We start from the raw sequence: 13,232 nt of genomic DNA on the forward strand, positions 1-13,232 counted from the left end.
ATATCTGAGCACCTCATTAAAGAAAAACTAAGTAGGTAAGTATACCACGTTTTACTTTCAATTAGTTTCTGGTGTTACAAAACATAACAGCCTCCACAACTGGCTGTGGCAACGAATTCCACAGATTCACCATCCCTGGCTAAGGAAATTCCTCGTCATCTCTGTATTGAAGGAACTCCCTTTTAATCTGAGCCTGTGTACTCTGGTGGTGGACTTACGCACTATTGGAAACATCCTACGCATGCCCACTTTACCTAGGCCTTAAACGGAAAAGTTAAATCAAAGCTGCCTAACCATTGCATTGAGTTTACATTTGGCCCGAAGCCATTTACAACTCCTCAGCAAGAGCTGATTGCATTCATAACACTGTTGACGTGCAGGGAACCACTAAGTAGGTTTGTGCAAAACCAAGCACAAAGTGTTAATTGACCAGTATACCGAAGACTGAACAAACGATTAACCACAATTGAATATATGATTACTTGGAAGACAGCATTCTTAGTGTCTGAATCACTGGTTGCAATGATGCTGGAAATTTGGACAGAACTCTTCACTATCTACTCAAACACACAAGATATCAATATTTTTACAGGCAGGGTCTTGATCAGATCAGTCGAAGGCCCATCCTAATATATTGCTTTCAGTGGCTTAATAGGCACAGGTATAGGGCACATGACCTCTCAAACTTGCCATTTACCAGGGCTTATCTCATCTCTCTGCCAGTTCCCCATGCCCCCAAATCCTTTGTCTTTCAAAAATGTATCCACCGCCTCTCGAGCCTCCACAATGCTCCAGGATAGAGAATTCCAGAGATTCATTGCTCTGTGAGAAGAGTTCTCGCCACATCTCAACTTTATATTACAGCCCCCTTTTCTTGTGGTGTTCTTCCACTCATGAAAACTCCTACCCTGTTGTACACGTTCCACTGCGATCACCCAGGCAACACAGAGTAAAGATCTACAGAGCGGACTTCAATTATAATAAGAATTTTCAGCAATGGGATAAGTGTAACCATACAATGATTCAAATCAGTGCAATAGAATGGAAGTTAAAGTATCTTTGAAAATATCTGTGGCCAGCCCTTCTAAACCATCTGTAGTGACGTCATCTCGATTGCCATCTGTGTTTACACCACAGGATTCACCAGAGTTCTCTTCTTGCTACTACCATCAAGCGGGAGGGACAGGAGCCTTAGGTGCCACACCACCAGGTTCAGCAGTAGCTGTTACCCTAAGACTATCGGGCTCCCGAACCCGTGTGGATAACATCACTCACCACAACTCTGAACTGATTCCACAACCTATGGACTCACTTTCAAGGACTCTACAACTCACGTTCTCAGTATTATTTATTTATTTATTTGCACACCATGTCTTCTTTAGCACATTGATTGTTTGTAAGTCTTATGTATAGCTCTGCATAAATTCCATTGTATTTCTTTATTTTCCTCTAAATGCCCGCAAGAAAATGAGTCTCAGGGTAGTATCTGATCACATACACATAAGATTTACTTTTATTTTAGTGCTCTCTCTGGCTGTACCGATCGATACCTTGTTGGCACAGCCACCTCGGTCAGTCCACCCAGCATTGTTGGCTGCAAGAGACGGACAAAAGCGACAAAAGGCTTTTCCAGGAAGTCCACTTCTCCCACGAGGATGTTCGAGGCTTCGGAATCGGGAGGTATCTTCTTCTTAAATTTGTTCTTGAGCTGTGAAGAGTGAAAGGGGTTTGAGAGTCGGAGTTGGGAATGGTGGGTGGCTGCCTAGCAGAAGGTGAGAACCGAATTAATCACCTGAAAACGTGGATAATAAACCCTCAGTAACACAAACACAAACTGGAGGAACTTCGCAAACGAGAGAGAGTCCTCGGGTGCTGGAAATCTGAGCAACACGCACACAAAATACTGGAGGAACTCAGCAGGCCAGGCAGCATCTGTGGGAAAAAGTACAGTTGACGTTTCAGGCCGAGACCCTTTGGCAGGACTGGAGAAATAGAGCTGAGGAGTAGGTTTGAAAGGTGGGGTGAGGGGAGAGAGAAACGCCAGACAATAGGTGAAAGTTGGAGGGGGAGGGATGAAGCAAAGAGCTGGGAATTTGATTGGTGAAAGAGACAGGAGGCCATAGAAGACAGAAGGGGGGAACTAGAGGGAGGTGATGGTCAGGCAAGGAGATATCATGAGAGAGGAACAAGGGGATGGAAAGTTGTGAAGGGGATAAGGTCATCCATGGCCTCCTCCACTGTAGGGATAAGGCCACACTTTGGTTGGAGGAACAACACTTCATATTCTATTTGGGTAGCCTCCAACCTGATGGCTTTAACATTGATTTGTCAACCTTCCAGTAATGCCTCCACTCCACCTTCACCTTTTCCCATCCCCTTGTCCCCCTCTCATGTTATCTCCATGCCCACCCATCGCCTCCCTCTAAGCACTTCTCCCTCCACCCTTTCTTCCATGGCCTCCTGTCTCTTTCACCAATCAACTTCCCAGCTCTTTGCTCCATCCCTCCCCCTCCAAGTTTCATCTTTCGCCTGGCGTTTCTCTCTCCCCTTCCCCCACCTTTCAAATCTACTCCTCAGCTCTATTTCTCCAGTCCTGCCGAAGGGTTTCGGCCTGAAACGTCGACTGTACTTTTTCCCACAGATGCTGCCTGGCCTGCTGAGTTCCTCCAGCATTTTGTCTGTGTTAACTGGAGGAACTTGGCAGGTCAGACAGCATCTATGGAAAGGAATACACAGTTGATGTTTTGGGCTGAGATTCTTCATCAAGACTGGAAAGGAAGTGGTGAGAAGCCAGAACAGGGAAGTTGTAGTGGGTGGGGACATACAGCCAATGCTTCAGGCTGACGCCCTTCATCAGGACTGGAAATGAAGGGGAAGAAGCCAGAAGGGGATTCTTCCCCCTTCATTTCCAGTTCCAAAGAACAGTCTCGGCCCAGAACGTCGACTGCTTATTCCTTTCCATAGATGCGACCTGACCTGCTGAGTTCCTCCAACATTTTCATTTGCAGAATCTCTTGTGTAACACAGATGAATGGAATTGACTTGCCAGATCCTCACGTCTTATAACCTCTCCCCAAAGGCATGCTACTGAGCCTCACTGCGTCCTTCGCCAGTCACAGTGAGTCAGCAGGAAGAGCCAGCTAATGATGAAAGGTTCATTCATGAATCCTGCTCGACATCCACTCACAAGGTCAGAAGGAATGCGTTATTTCAGGCACCGGGCCAGTGTTACCTTCTGTGGATGGTAACCTCTGTTCAATAGCTATACTTTTAGTCCAGTGAGCAAAACATGCTACTGCCCTGTCTCTTACTAGGGCTTGTTTGATAATAGAGTCAGAGAATCACACAGCCCTTCGGCCCATCTCCTCCATGCCGACTAAGATTCTCCCATCTAAGCCAGTCCCATTTGTCTGCATTTGACCCATCTCCCTGTAAATCAGGGGTGCTTAACCCTTCTTAACCCTTGTGATATTATATACCTCTTTTGATTACCCCTCAATCTCTTACGCACCAGCTAATCGAGTCCCAACTCAGTTCCTCAAGTCCCGGCAAATCAGTTGTAGATCTCTTTTGCACTTTTTTCAGCTCTCCATGGTCATTGGAACCAGGGTTGGTGACAATAGTGCCAAGAAGGAATTGCTGCCCCATTTCCTTTTTCCAACATTTGTAACTCATTTTAATCAACAGCATTTTCTTTGTTTTTGTTAAAATATTGAGTAAACGAGTTGGGATGTTATGCTGAAGTTGTACAGGATGCTGAAGTTGCTGAAACATTATTTGGAGTATTGTGTGCAGTTCTGGTCTCCTACTTACAGGAAAGATATCACTAAGATTGAATGAGTACAGAGAAAACTTACAAGGATGTTGCTGGTCTCTGAAGACCCGAGGTATAGGGAAAGGCTGAACAGGTTTGGACTTTATTCCCTTGAGTTTAGGTGAATGAGAGAGAGTTGATAGAGGTATACAAATTATTAGGAGTATAGAGAGGCAAGCAGGCTTTTTTCCCACTGGGGTCGGGTGAGACTAGAACATGAGGTCATGAGTTAAGGGTGAAAGGTGAAATATTTAAGGAAAACCTGAAGAGGAAATTCTCCATTCTCAAGGGTGAATGAGTGGAAGTGGTAGTTGCAGGTTTGATTTCAGCATTGAAGAGGAATTTGGATAAGTGCATGGGTGGGAGGACTATGGTCTGGGTGCAGGTCAATGGGTCTGGATATGACAACAATTCAACATGGACTGGATTGGCTGAAGGGCCTGTTTCTGTGATTTAGTGCTCCAGTATTCTATACCCTCCAGCTCTGAAAACAGCAGAACCAAGGAAATGGGCCAGAAGTAACCTCATGCCACTAACCGCTACACTATATGCCACCACCTCAACCCATCTCATTGTGGCATTGATGTATTAAACATATTCACCTGAATCGAAATTAAAATGGATTATTTTAAAGTCAAAATAGAAATAATTAAAAAATTCGTAAGTCATAGAATTATGCAATATAGAAACAGGCCCTTCGGCTCATCTGGTCCATGCCGAACAAGTTGTCTCATCCAAACTAATCCCATTTGTCAGTATTTGGCCCATAACCTTCTGTATCTGTGTACTGTCCAGCTGTCCTTTGGAAGTTGTTACTGCACCTGTCTCAACCACTTGCTCTGGCAGCTCATTCCACATTCATGCCCCTCAAAGTCCTGTTAAATCTCTAGCCTCTCCCCTGAAACCTGTGCCCTCAAATCTGGAAAAAGGACAGTAAGCATTCACCCTGTCTGTGCCCCTCGTGGCTTTATATAACATCCTATGTGTGGCAGTTCTGTGGGCAAGAACACCTTGTTAACGGGAGAGGTCAGAGGAGAATGGCCAGACTGGTTCAAGCTGACAGGAAGGTGACAGCAACTCAAATAACCACACATTACAACAGTGGTGTGCAGAAGAGCATCCCTGAATGCACAATATGTCAAATCTTGAAGTGGATAGACTGCAGCAGCAGAAAACCATGAACATACACTCATTCAACACATGTCAAAGTTGCTGGTGAACGCAGCAGGCCAGGCAGCATCTCTAGGAAGAGGTGCAGTCGACGTTTCAGGCCGAGACCCTTTGTCAGGACTAACTGAAGGAAGAGTGAGTAAGGGATTTTAAAGTTGGAGGGGGAGGGGGAGATCCAAAATGATAGGAGAAGAGAGGAGAGCGAGGGATGGAGCCAAGAGCTGGACAGGCAATTGGCAAAAGGGATACAAGAGGATCATGGGACAGGAGGTCCGGGAAGAAAGACAAGGGCGGGGGAGAACCCAGAGGATGGGCAAGGGGTATATTCAGAGGGACAGAGGGAGAAAAAGGAGAGTGAGAGAAAGAATGTGTGTATAAAAGTAAGTAACAGATGGGGTACGAGGGGGAGGTGGGGCATTAGCGGAAGTTAGAGAAGTCGATGTTCATGCCATCAGGTTGGAGGCTACCCAGACGGAATATAAGGTGTTGTTCCTCCAACCTGAGTGTGGCTTCATCTTTACAGTAGAGGAGGCCGTGGATAGACATGTCAGAATGGGAATGGGATGTGGAATTAAAATGTGTGGCCACTGGGAGATCCTGCTTTCTCTGGCGGACAGAGCGTAGGTGTTCAGCAAAGCAGTCTCCCAGTCGGCGTCGGGTCTCGCCAATATATAAAAGGCCGCATCGGGAGCACCGGACGCAGTATATCACCCCAGCCGACTCACAGGTGAAGTGTCGCCTCACCTGGAAGGACTGTTTGGGGCCCTGAATGGTGGTAAGGGAGAAAGTGTAAGGGCACGTGTAGCACTTGTTCTGCTTACACGGATAAGTAACATACACTCATTGGCTAATTTAAGAGGTACACGAGGTACCCAATAAAGTGGCCTCTGAATTTACGTAGAACATAACACTTTGGCTTACGATGTTCTGCTGACTTTTTAACCTACTTTAAGATCAATGTGACCCTTCCCTCCTATATTACCTTCCACTTCACTTTTCTATCATCCATGTGCCCACCTGAGACTCCCTTAAATGTTCCTAATGTATTTGCATCTACCATCACCCCTGGCAGTGTGTTCCATGTACCCACCACCCTGTGTAAAATACTCACCTCTGACATCCCTCCTATACTTTCGGGAGGAGAAGATGGCAGCCTGCAGCGCGTGCGCAGCTCTCCGGTGAAAAATGATGTCGTATCTGTTAAATAGGGGCCGTGGACAATTCTGATTTGATGGAGAATGGATGTGAAAGCACAGAGGAACATCTGGCGAAATTTCTGAAACGCCCGTCCGCTGCTGTCGTTACTGTGTGGTTGGGAATCTTTCGGAGAGTAGGTCTCAAAATCCCCGGCCTTGCCTGCTTTTGACGACCGAGAAGGAGGTCGAATCGTTCGGCAGAGATGCCGCTCAGTACTCAGTGTCGGAGAGCTGATCAGAGCTCGAAGTTTTCGGATGACTCAGAGTCGGATTGTGGTTGGCATGGCACGGAGAGTTTTTCTTCCTTCTCCCGTCTGCGTGAGATGTGGGACATTTAAGAAACTTTGAACTTTACCGTGCTCACGGACTTCTTCATCAAGTTATGGTTTTGTTACACTGTTTGTAACTATATGTTATAATTATGTGGTTTTGTCAGTTTTTTCAGTCTTAGTTTGTCCTGTGTTTTGTGATATCACACCGGAGAAAATAATGTATCATTTCTTAATGCATGCATTACTAAATGACAATAAAAGGGGACTATGTGTCTTCATAATCTAATATAATCCAATCATCTTAAAATTATGTCTTTCGTGTGAGCCATTTCTGCCGTGGAAATAAGTCTCTGGCTATCCACTCTATCTATGTCACTTATCATCTTGTACATCTCTATCAGTTCACCTCTGATCCTCCTTCACTCCAAAGAGAAGAGGCCTAGCTTGCTCAACACCTCTGTATAAGACATGCCTTCTAGCCCAGACAGCCTCCTGGTAAATCTCCTCTGCACACTCTCAGAAACTTCCACATCCTTCTGAAAATGAAGCAGCCAGAACTGGTCCAACTAGAGTTTTGTAGAGCTATAACATTACCTTGTGGCTCTGGTTCTTAAACTGAACACAGTACTCCACAAGACCATAAGATAATAGGTGCAGATTTATGCCATTCAGCCCATTGAGTCTGCTCTACCATTCAATCATGACTGATTTATTATCCATTTCAACCCATTCTCATGCCATCTTCCACTTAAACCTTTGACACCTATCAAGAAACCTATCCACCTCCAGCCCAAGTGCGTGTTGCCGAAAGCTGATGGGAAGTAAGAATTCAGACAAAAATTACATGAAAAAGGTTCACAAAAACAAGAAAATCTGCAGATTATGGAAATCCAAAGCAACACACGAAAAAGTGCTGGAGGAACTCAGCAGGCCAGGCAGCATCTATGGAAGTGAATAAACATTTCAGGCCAGAACTCTTCATCAGGACTGGAGAGAAAGAGAAGTCAGAATAAGAAGTTGGGGGGTGGGGGAGGAAGATATGTAAGGTGGCATGTGAATGTGATAAGTGAAAGTAGGTGACACATTTAATTTTCACCTATCACCTACCTCCTTGTACTTCCTCCCCTCCTCTGCCCTTCTTACTCTGACTTCTCTTTCTTTCCAGTCCTGAAGAAGGGTTTCAGCCCGAAATGCTGACTGTTTACTCTTTTCTAGAGATGTTGCCCGGTTTGCTGAGTTCCTTCAGCATTTTGTGTGTGGTACTGATGAAAGTTTGAAAGTTCATGTGCTAAGTTGAAGGTTTACCTGGTCGGTGCTGGGTGTGTCTGCGATATCATTCATGCTTCGGCTTTGAGCGTGTCCTGTAATTTAAAAAAAACACAGAAATGACACACTTAATTTGATATTTGCAGAACAGTGGGGTCAAGGAACCATCGTAACAAACAAGGTGAGGGGGGGTTCAGAATTGGGGAGAGAGGCTTCTAGTTACTGGTGAGTAGCTTGGTTTAGACGTTAACCAAGGAGTGGGTGCACGCATGCAGGCTGCATGCAACGCTTTCGTCTTAGTTACCCAGTCACCGGGTAACGCAGGCAGGTGACTTACGTAGCCGTCCATAACCGGAAGACTGCCTCATTCCCAGGTCTTCAGTGGAACGATAAAAGCTTGCCCCAATGCCAGCAGATCGGTTGGGGCTGCGAGCTGCAGGTCGCTCATTAATTCAAGCAGTTAGTAAGAAAAGAAATAAAGATATATATTTAATTAGCAAAATGACTTACTGCACTGCGTGCTTATGCAACAATCGCGGTAAGAGAATAAGATTTCCGTCCCCTCTGATCTTACAGATGTAGATATCATTACAGTAGACTTGAAACCATCTTGAATCCTCTTGAAACCTGAATCAAAGAGCTGATTATTGACTACTGGAGGAAGGAATCAGAGATCCACGAACCAGGCTTCATTAGGGGATCGGAGGTGGAGGGGGTCAGTCACTTTAAGTTCCTTGGATCTGTCCTGGGACTGGCACACACGTGTCATTACAAGGAAGGCATGACGGAGCATCTGCTTTCTTAGAAGTTTGAGCATACTCAAAATGCCATCAAAAACTTTGGACAAACTTCTATAGAAACACTGTGGAGAGTATCATAATTGGTTGCATCACTGTTTGGTGTGGAAACACCAATGGGCATAAGCTCTTCTTGGGCCTTTAGCTGGGTGCAGGTATCGATTATAACCAACGTTTCGATGACAAACTCTGCCGTGGCATTTGGAAGCCCGAAAACAGTTTATATACACCAGGAAAGCACGAGATCCTTTTTCACCATTGAGCACATCTACAGGGATTGCTGACACAAGAAAGCAGCATTTATCATCAAGGACTCCCACCATCCAGACCATGCTCTCTTCTCTCTGCTGCCATCAGGGAGGAGGTACAGGAACTTTAGATCCCACACCACCAGCTTCAGGAACAGCTATTACCCTTCAACCATCAGGCTCCTGAACCAACTTGGATAACTTCACTCCCCTCAACACAGAACTGATTCCAAAACCTATGGACCCACTTTCAAGGACTCTACAACTCTTGTTATCGATATTATTTATTTTTTGCATTTGCTCAGTTTGCCTTCTTTTACACTTTGATTGTTTGACAGCCTTTGTGGGTAATTTTTCATTGATTCTATTTTACACCTCTGTTCTATTTTGAATGCCTGCGAGAAAACTAATCTCAGGGCAGTATATATAGTATACGTACTTTGGTGATAAGTTTACTCCGCTAAAGATGGCGGCAGAAGGTGACTCCTCCCAGCTCGTCATCGAAACTGTTAAATACTTCCTATTCTAATGTCTCTATTTTCCTTTTCAGGGAGTCTTGGGATCCTATTGGGATTTTTGATTTACAGTGGCACTCAAGAATGGTGGTTCTGCATGACGGCGTGTTCCTGCTCCTGGAGCTTGCCGATCGGCCGTGTTTCAGTACGTCCAGTGACCTGCGTGGCCCTGTGGACACAAATTCTTGCCAGTGTCACATACTGAAGCGTAGAGGGAGATGGAACATCCAAGACGGCAAGAGTGGCTTTTGGACAACTCTGCACTCAGTAATCGATTTGCCGATTCTTGAGTCGGGGAACTCAGAATAAAAAAGCAACATTTCAGACTGACTGTAACATCAAAATAGGGACTGTTGTCTCCCCTGTCACTGTGGAAGGAGCGATATCTGTCTCTCCCTTGTTAGTGAGAGAGAGAGAGAGCCTGTGGGATGTGAACAATTAGCTTTTGATGGACTATAGACCATGGTCTCTCCTTGGGGACTTGCTGTTGCTTGTATGGTGGGTGGTGGGTATGCTGATGCTTTAAGCTAAAATAATTTGGGGGAGGGGGTGAGAGAGGTCTGGTGCTACTTGTGTGTGGGAGGGGTCAGGGGGCTTTGGGGTCCTTCCTTCTTTTTTGTGTCATTCATTCTTTGGGGTTTTTTTTCTGTTTTGAGGATGTCTGCAGAGAATAAGAATTTCAAGTTGCATATTGTATACATTCTTTGATATTAAATGGAACTATTGAACAACTGAACTTTCAACTTTCAACTTTGAGATTCACCCATCTCCCCTCTCCTGCCTGGAGCAACTTGCCTGCACCTTTCACCCCTCTTCCACAAATCATACTGGACCCTAATCTCAGCCCTTCCTCTTCCCTCTTCATATTGGCCGTCTCCTGTCTCCACTCTCGGCTCCGATGCAGAGTTTAAGTCCAAAAGGTCATCATTTCCTTGCCTCCCACTGAAGCAGCTTGATCCGCTGAATTCCTCTGGCAGTTTGCTACTTGAAGACATTCCTCTGCCCAGCTACCAGTGGATGGCTGACAAATCACACAGTATACACACAAAACCGACACACACCTGTCTCTGAACTCAAACAACTGCAGGAAATGCCAGAAAAACTCAGCAGCCTCAATAGAATGGATGTGGAGAGGATGTTTCCTCTGGTGGGGGAGTCTAAAACCAGAGGACACGGTCTCAGAATAGAGGGACATCCATTCAGAACGGAGATGAGGAGGAATTTCTTTAGCTAGAGAGTGGTGCATCTGAGTAGTTCGTTGCCACAGTTAGCAGTGGAGGCCAAGTCATTGGGTAACTTAAAGCAGAGGTTGATAGATTCTTGATTGGTCAGGACACTTTATACTTTATTGTCGCCAAACAATTGGTACTAGAACGTACAATCATCACAGCGATATTTGATTCTGCGCTTCACACTCCCTGGATTACAAATATTAAATATTAAAAATATTAAAAATAGTTAAAATTAGTAAATATTAAAAATTTAAATTATAAATCATAAATAGAAAATAGAAAAATGGGAAGTAAGGTAGTGCAAAAAAACCGAGAGGCAGGTCCGGATATTTGGAGGGTATAGCCCAGATCCGGGTCAGGATCCGTTCAGCAGTCTTATCACAGATATGGGGAGAAGGCAGGAGATTGGGGCTGAGAGGGAAATGGATCAGCCATAATGAAATAGCAGAGCACACTTGATGGGCCAAATGGCCTAATTCTGCTCCTATCTCTTACGGCGTTACGACCTGAGAAACGGGAGAATAAAAGTATCGACCAGCCAGTAAAGAAGGTGGGGTTTGAAGACCGTGTCCCAAGGGTCAAACTGGAAGTCTGGAAGGAGAGGCCCATTTGTGAGAGCCAAGTCTGCGAATTTCTGAGAGTCCACTGGGGAAGCAGAAGCCGAGTGTCTGTAAGCTCGAGTCCAGGTCCGCTAGAGGAATGGAGGCCTGCCTGGGGTTATGGGACTCTGTATGTGCATGGCAGTGAGGGCGGAGCAGGACTTGTTTTGCTCATGTTGTTTTGTTGCTGGTTGTGTTCTGTGTTGTTCTGCTGGGCACTGTGAGCGTGCTATGTTGTTGTCAAAATTTGTGGCATTACTTGCGGGCTGCCCCCAGCACACCCTTGTGTGTGTTGGTTGTTAATGCAAACAGATTTCACTCAATGTTTCAATGTATGTACAAGTGAAAAATAAACTTGAATCTTGAATTCTCCAATTTAGATAACTCACATTTTCTTTTTCTTTTGAATCAGGGCTGCCGTTCTTGCTTGTCAACCGTGTATTCAATTACCTTTCACTGGTACACCTTAGTCTTCTAGCGAGACTACACAACACAGCCGAGAATTTTTATCATTAGGAACTGCTACTACGTCAACTCAGGCCTAGGTGTTCATTAGGAACACGTTACACAAACAAAGGACTAATGACTCTCCCCTCCAGAGAAATACTTTTCTGATAGAACGCATAATTTTTAAGGCGATTGGTCAAATGTATGGGGGGGATGTCAGAGTTAGGGTTTTTTTTTTACAAAGGGAGTTGTGGGTGTGTGGAATGCTCTGCCAGGGGTGGTGGTAGAGGCAGATACATTAGGGATTGATAAGAGACTCTTTAGATTGGCACACGGATGAAAGAAAAATGGAGGACTCTGTTAGATTGATCAAAGAGCAGATTAAAGGGTCAGTACTGTACTAACTTCTATGTTCCAGGTTTAATTCTTTTTGTTCCATCCTCTGCCCTTCCCCATTTTCCCCTCTACCTGGACTAAATAGTTTTCTTGGAACTCGGGAAGAACTCAGGCAAACCAACAGAATGTGTGGAAGCATCAGGACAGAGAGGGAAGAGGAAAGATTTCCAGTATACAGCCGTGGGGAACAGGACCGGTGGAGCAGGAAGGGGGGGGAATGATGTACCAGTGGAACAGGGAGGGGTTGACGAATGGGTGGAACTGTATAGGGGAGAGTTTGTGGAATGTGTGCATAAGTGACAGCTGAGTGTATCTCGGAGAGGACCAAGGTCGTTTGAATTTGGAAAATGGAATGTTCCTGTCATGGGATTGTGAGCCACTCAAGCGGAAAATGTGATATCGTTTTTCCATTTGGTGTTTTGAGGTTCTATACCAGTGGAGAAGCGAAGTGCAGACAGATCAGTGAGCGAAAGGCTGTTGCATTGTTAACACAAAATAATCTGCAGATGCTGGGGTCAAAGCAACACTCACAACAAGCTGGAAGAACTCAGCAGGTCGGGCAGCATCCGTGGAAAAGATCGGTTGCATTGTTGTTGTGGTTGCTTGGCGAACGTACAAACTCCTTTCAGACAGTGGATGAATTGAACTCTGATGCCCTTCACCCCCTCCCCTTCGCATCTGTCCGTCATCCTACTGCTTCCAGACCTTGGAAGCAGCCTATCCTGCAAGCCACTGTAAGCCCTGGGTTCACTGGAGAATTGATTATGCCACTGTAACATTTAAAAAAATAGTGAAATGAAGTGTCTGGAAAACCTGACAGTTCTGCAGCACTAAAATCCCAAGGGTGCCAAATTATTGCAGCCTTGCTCAGAGACAGATTTGATGGCCCAGATGTACTCAGACAGCTCCTATGTCTTATTGGCGTACTATACCACTTCATCTTCAGACCAAATGCATGAACCTTTTCCTCCGTCTCTGTATTGCAGTGAGCTGGGCCCAGGACCAACAAACTGCAGCTTTGTAAAACAAACCACCCCTGAGCTTTTGCCCCTTGTGCCTCTCCGCTCGACTGAGCCAAACACAAAAAGGTCGCGCTCCCTTCTGCTCCCCAACCTTGGGGGTCAGGATCAGTTTTATGCCCCATGAGTTGCACATTGACACAGAGACTCAGAGCAGCCTCTTAAATCTGCTTCTTCTCAAGTTCGCACCCCTTGACGTGGTCACATAAACTGAAGTTGCAAGGAATGGTAACAAAAGGTAAAGAGACTGGGGAAATGGAC

General features: G+C 45.3%; 1 protein-coding gene across 1 annotated transcript in view; it reads right to left on the reverse strand.

Moving 5' to 3' along the window:
- LOC140201872 (electrogenic sodium bicarbonate cotransporter 4-like) overlaps positions 1–13,232 on the reverse strand; it is a 133,655-nt gene that overhangs the window by 79,688 nt on the left and 40,735 nt on the right. The window contains exons 5-7 of the mRNA XM_072266624.1: positions 8,056–8,151; positions 7,758–7,813; positions 1,551–1,708 (exon numbers count right to left, since the gene is read on the reverse strand). Of these exons, the coding sequence (XP_072122725.1) occupies positions 1,551–1,708; positions 7,758–7,813; positions 8,056–8,151 (310 nt within the window). The remainder of the gene's footprint in view (positions 1–1,550; positions 1,709–7,757; positions 7,814–8,055; positions 8,152–13,232) is intronic.

Source organism: Mobula birostris, chromosome 8, assembly GCF_030028105.1.
Source record: "Mobula birostris isolate sMobBir1 chromosome 8, sMobBir1.hap1, whole genome shotgun sequence".
NCBI classification, from domain to species: Eukaryota; Metazoa; Chordata; class Chondrichthyes; order Myliobatiformes; family Myliobatidae; genus Mobula; species Mobula birostris.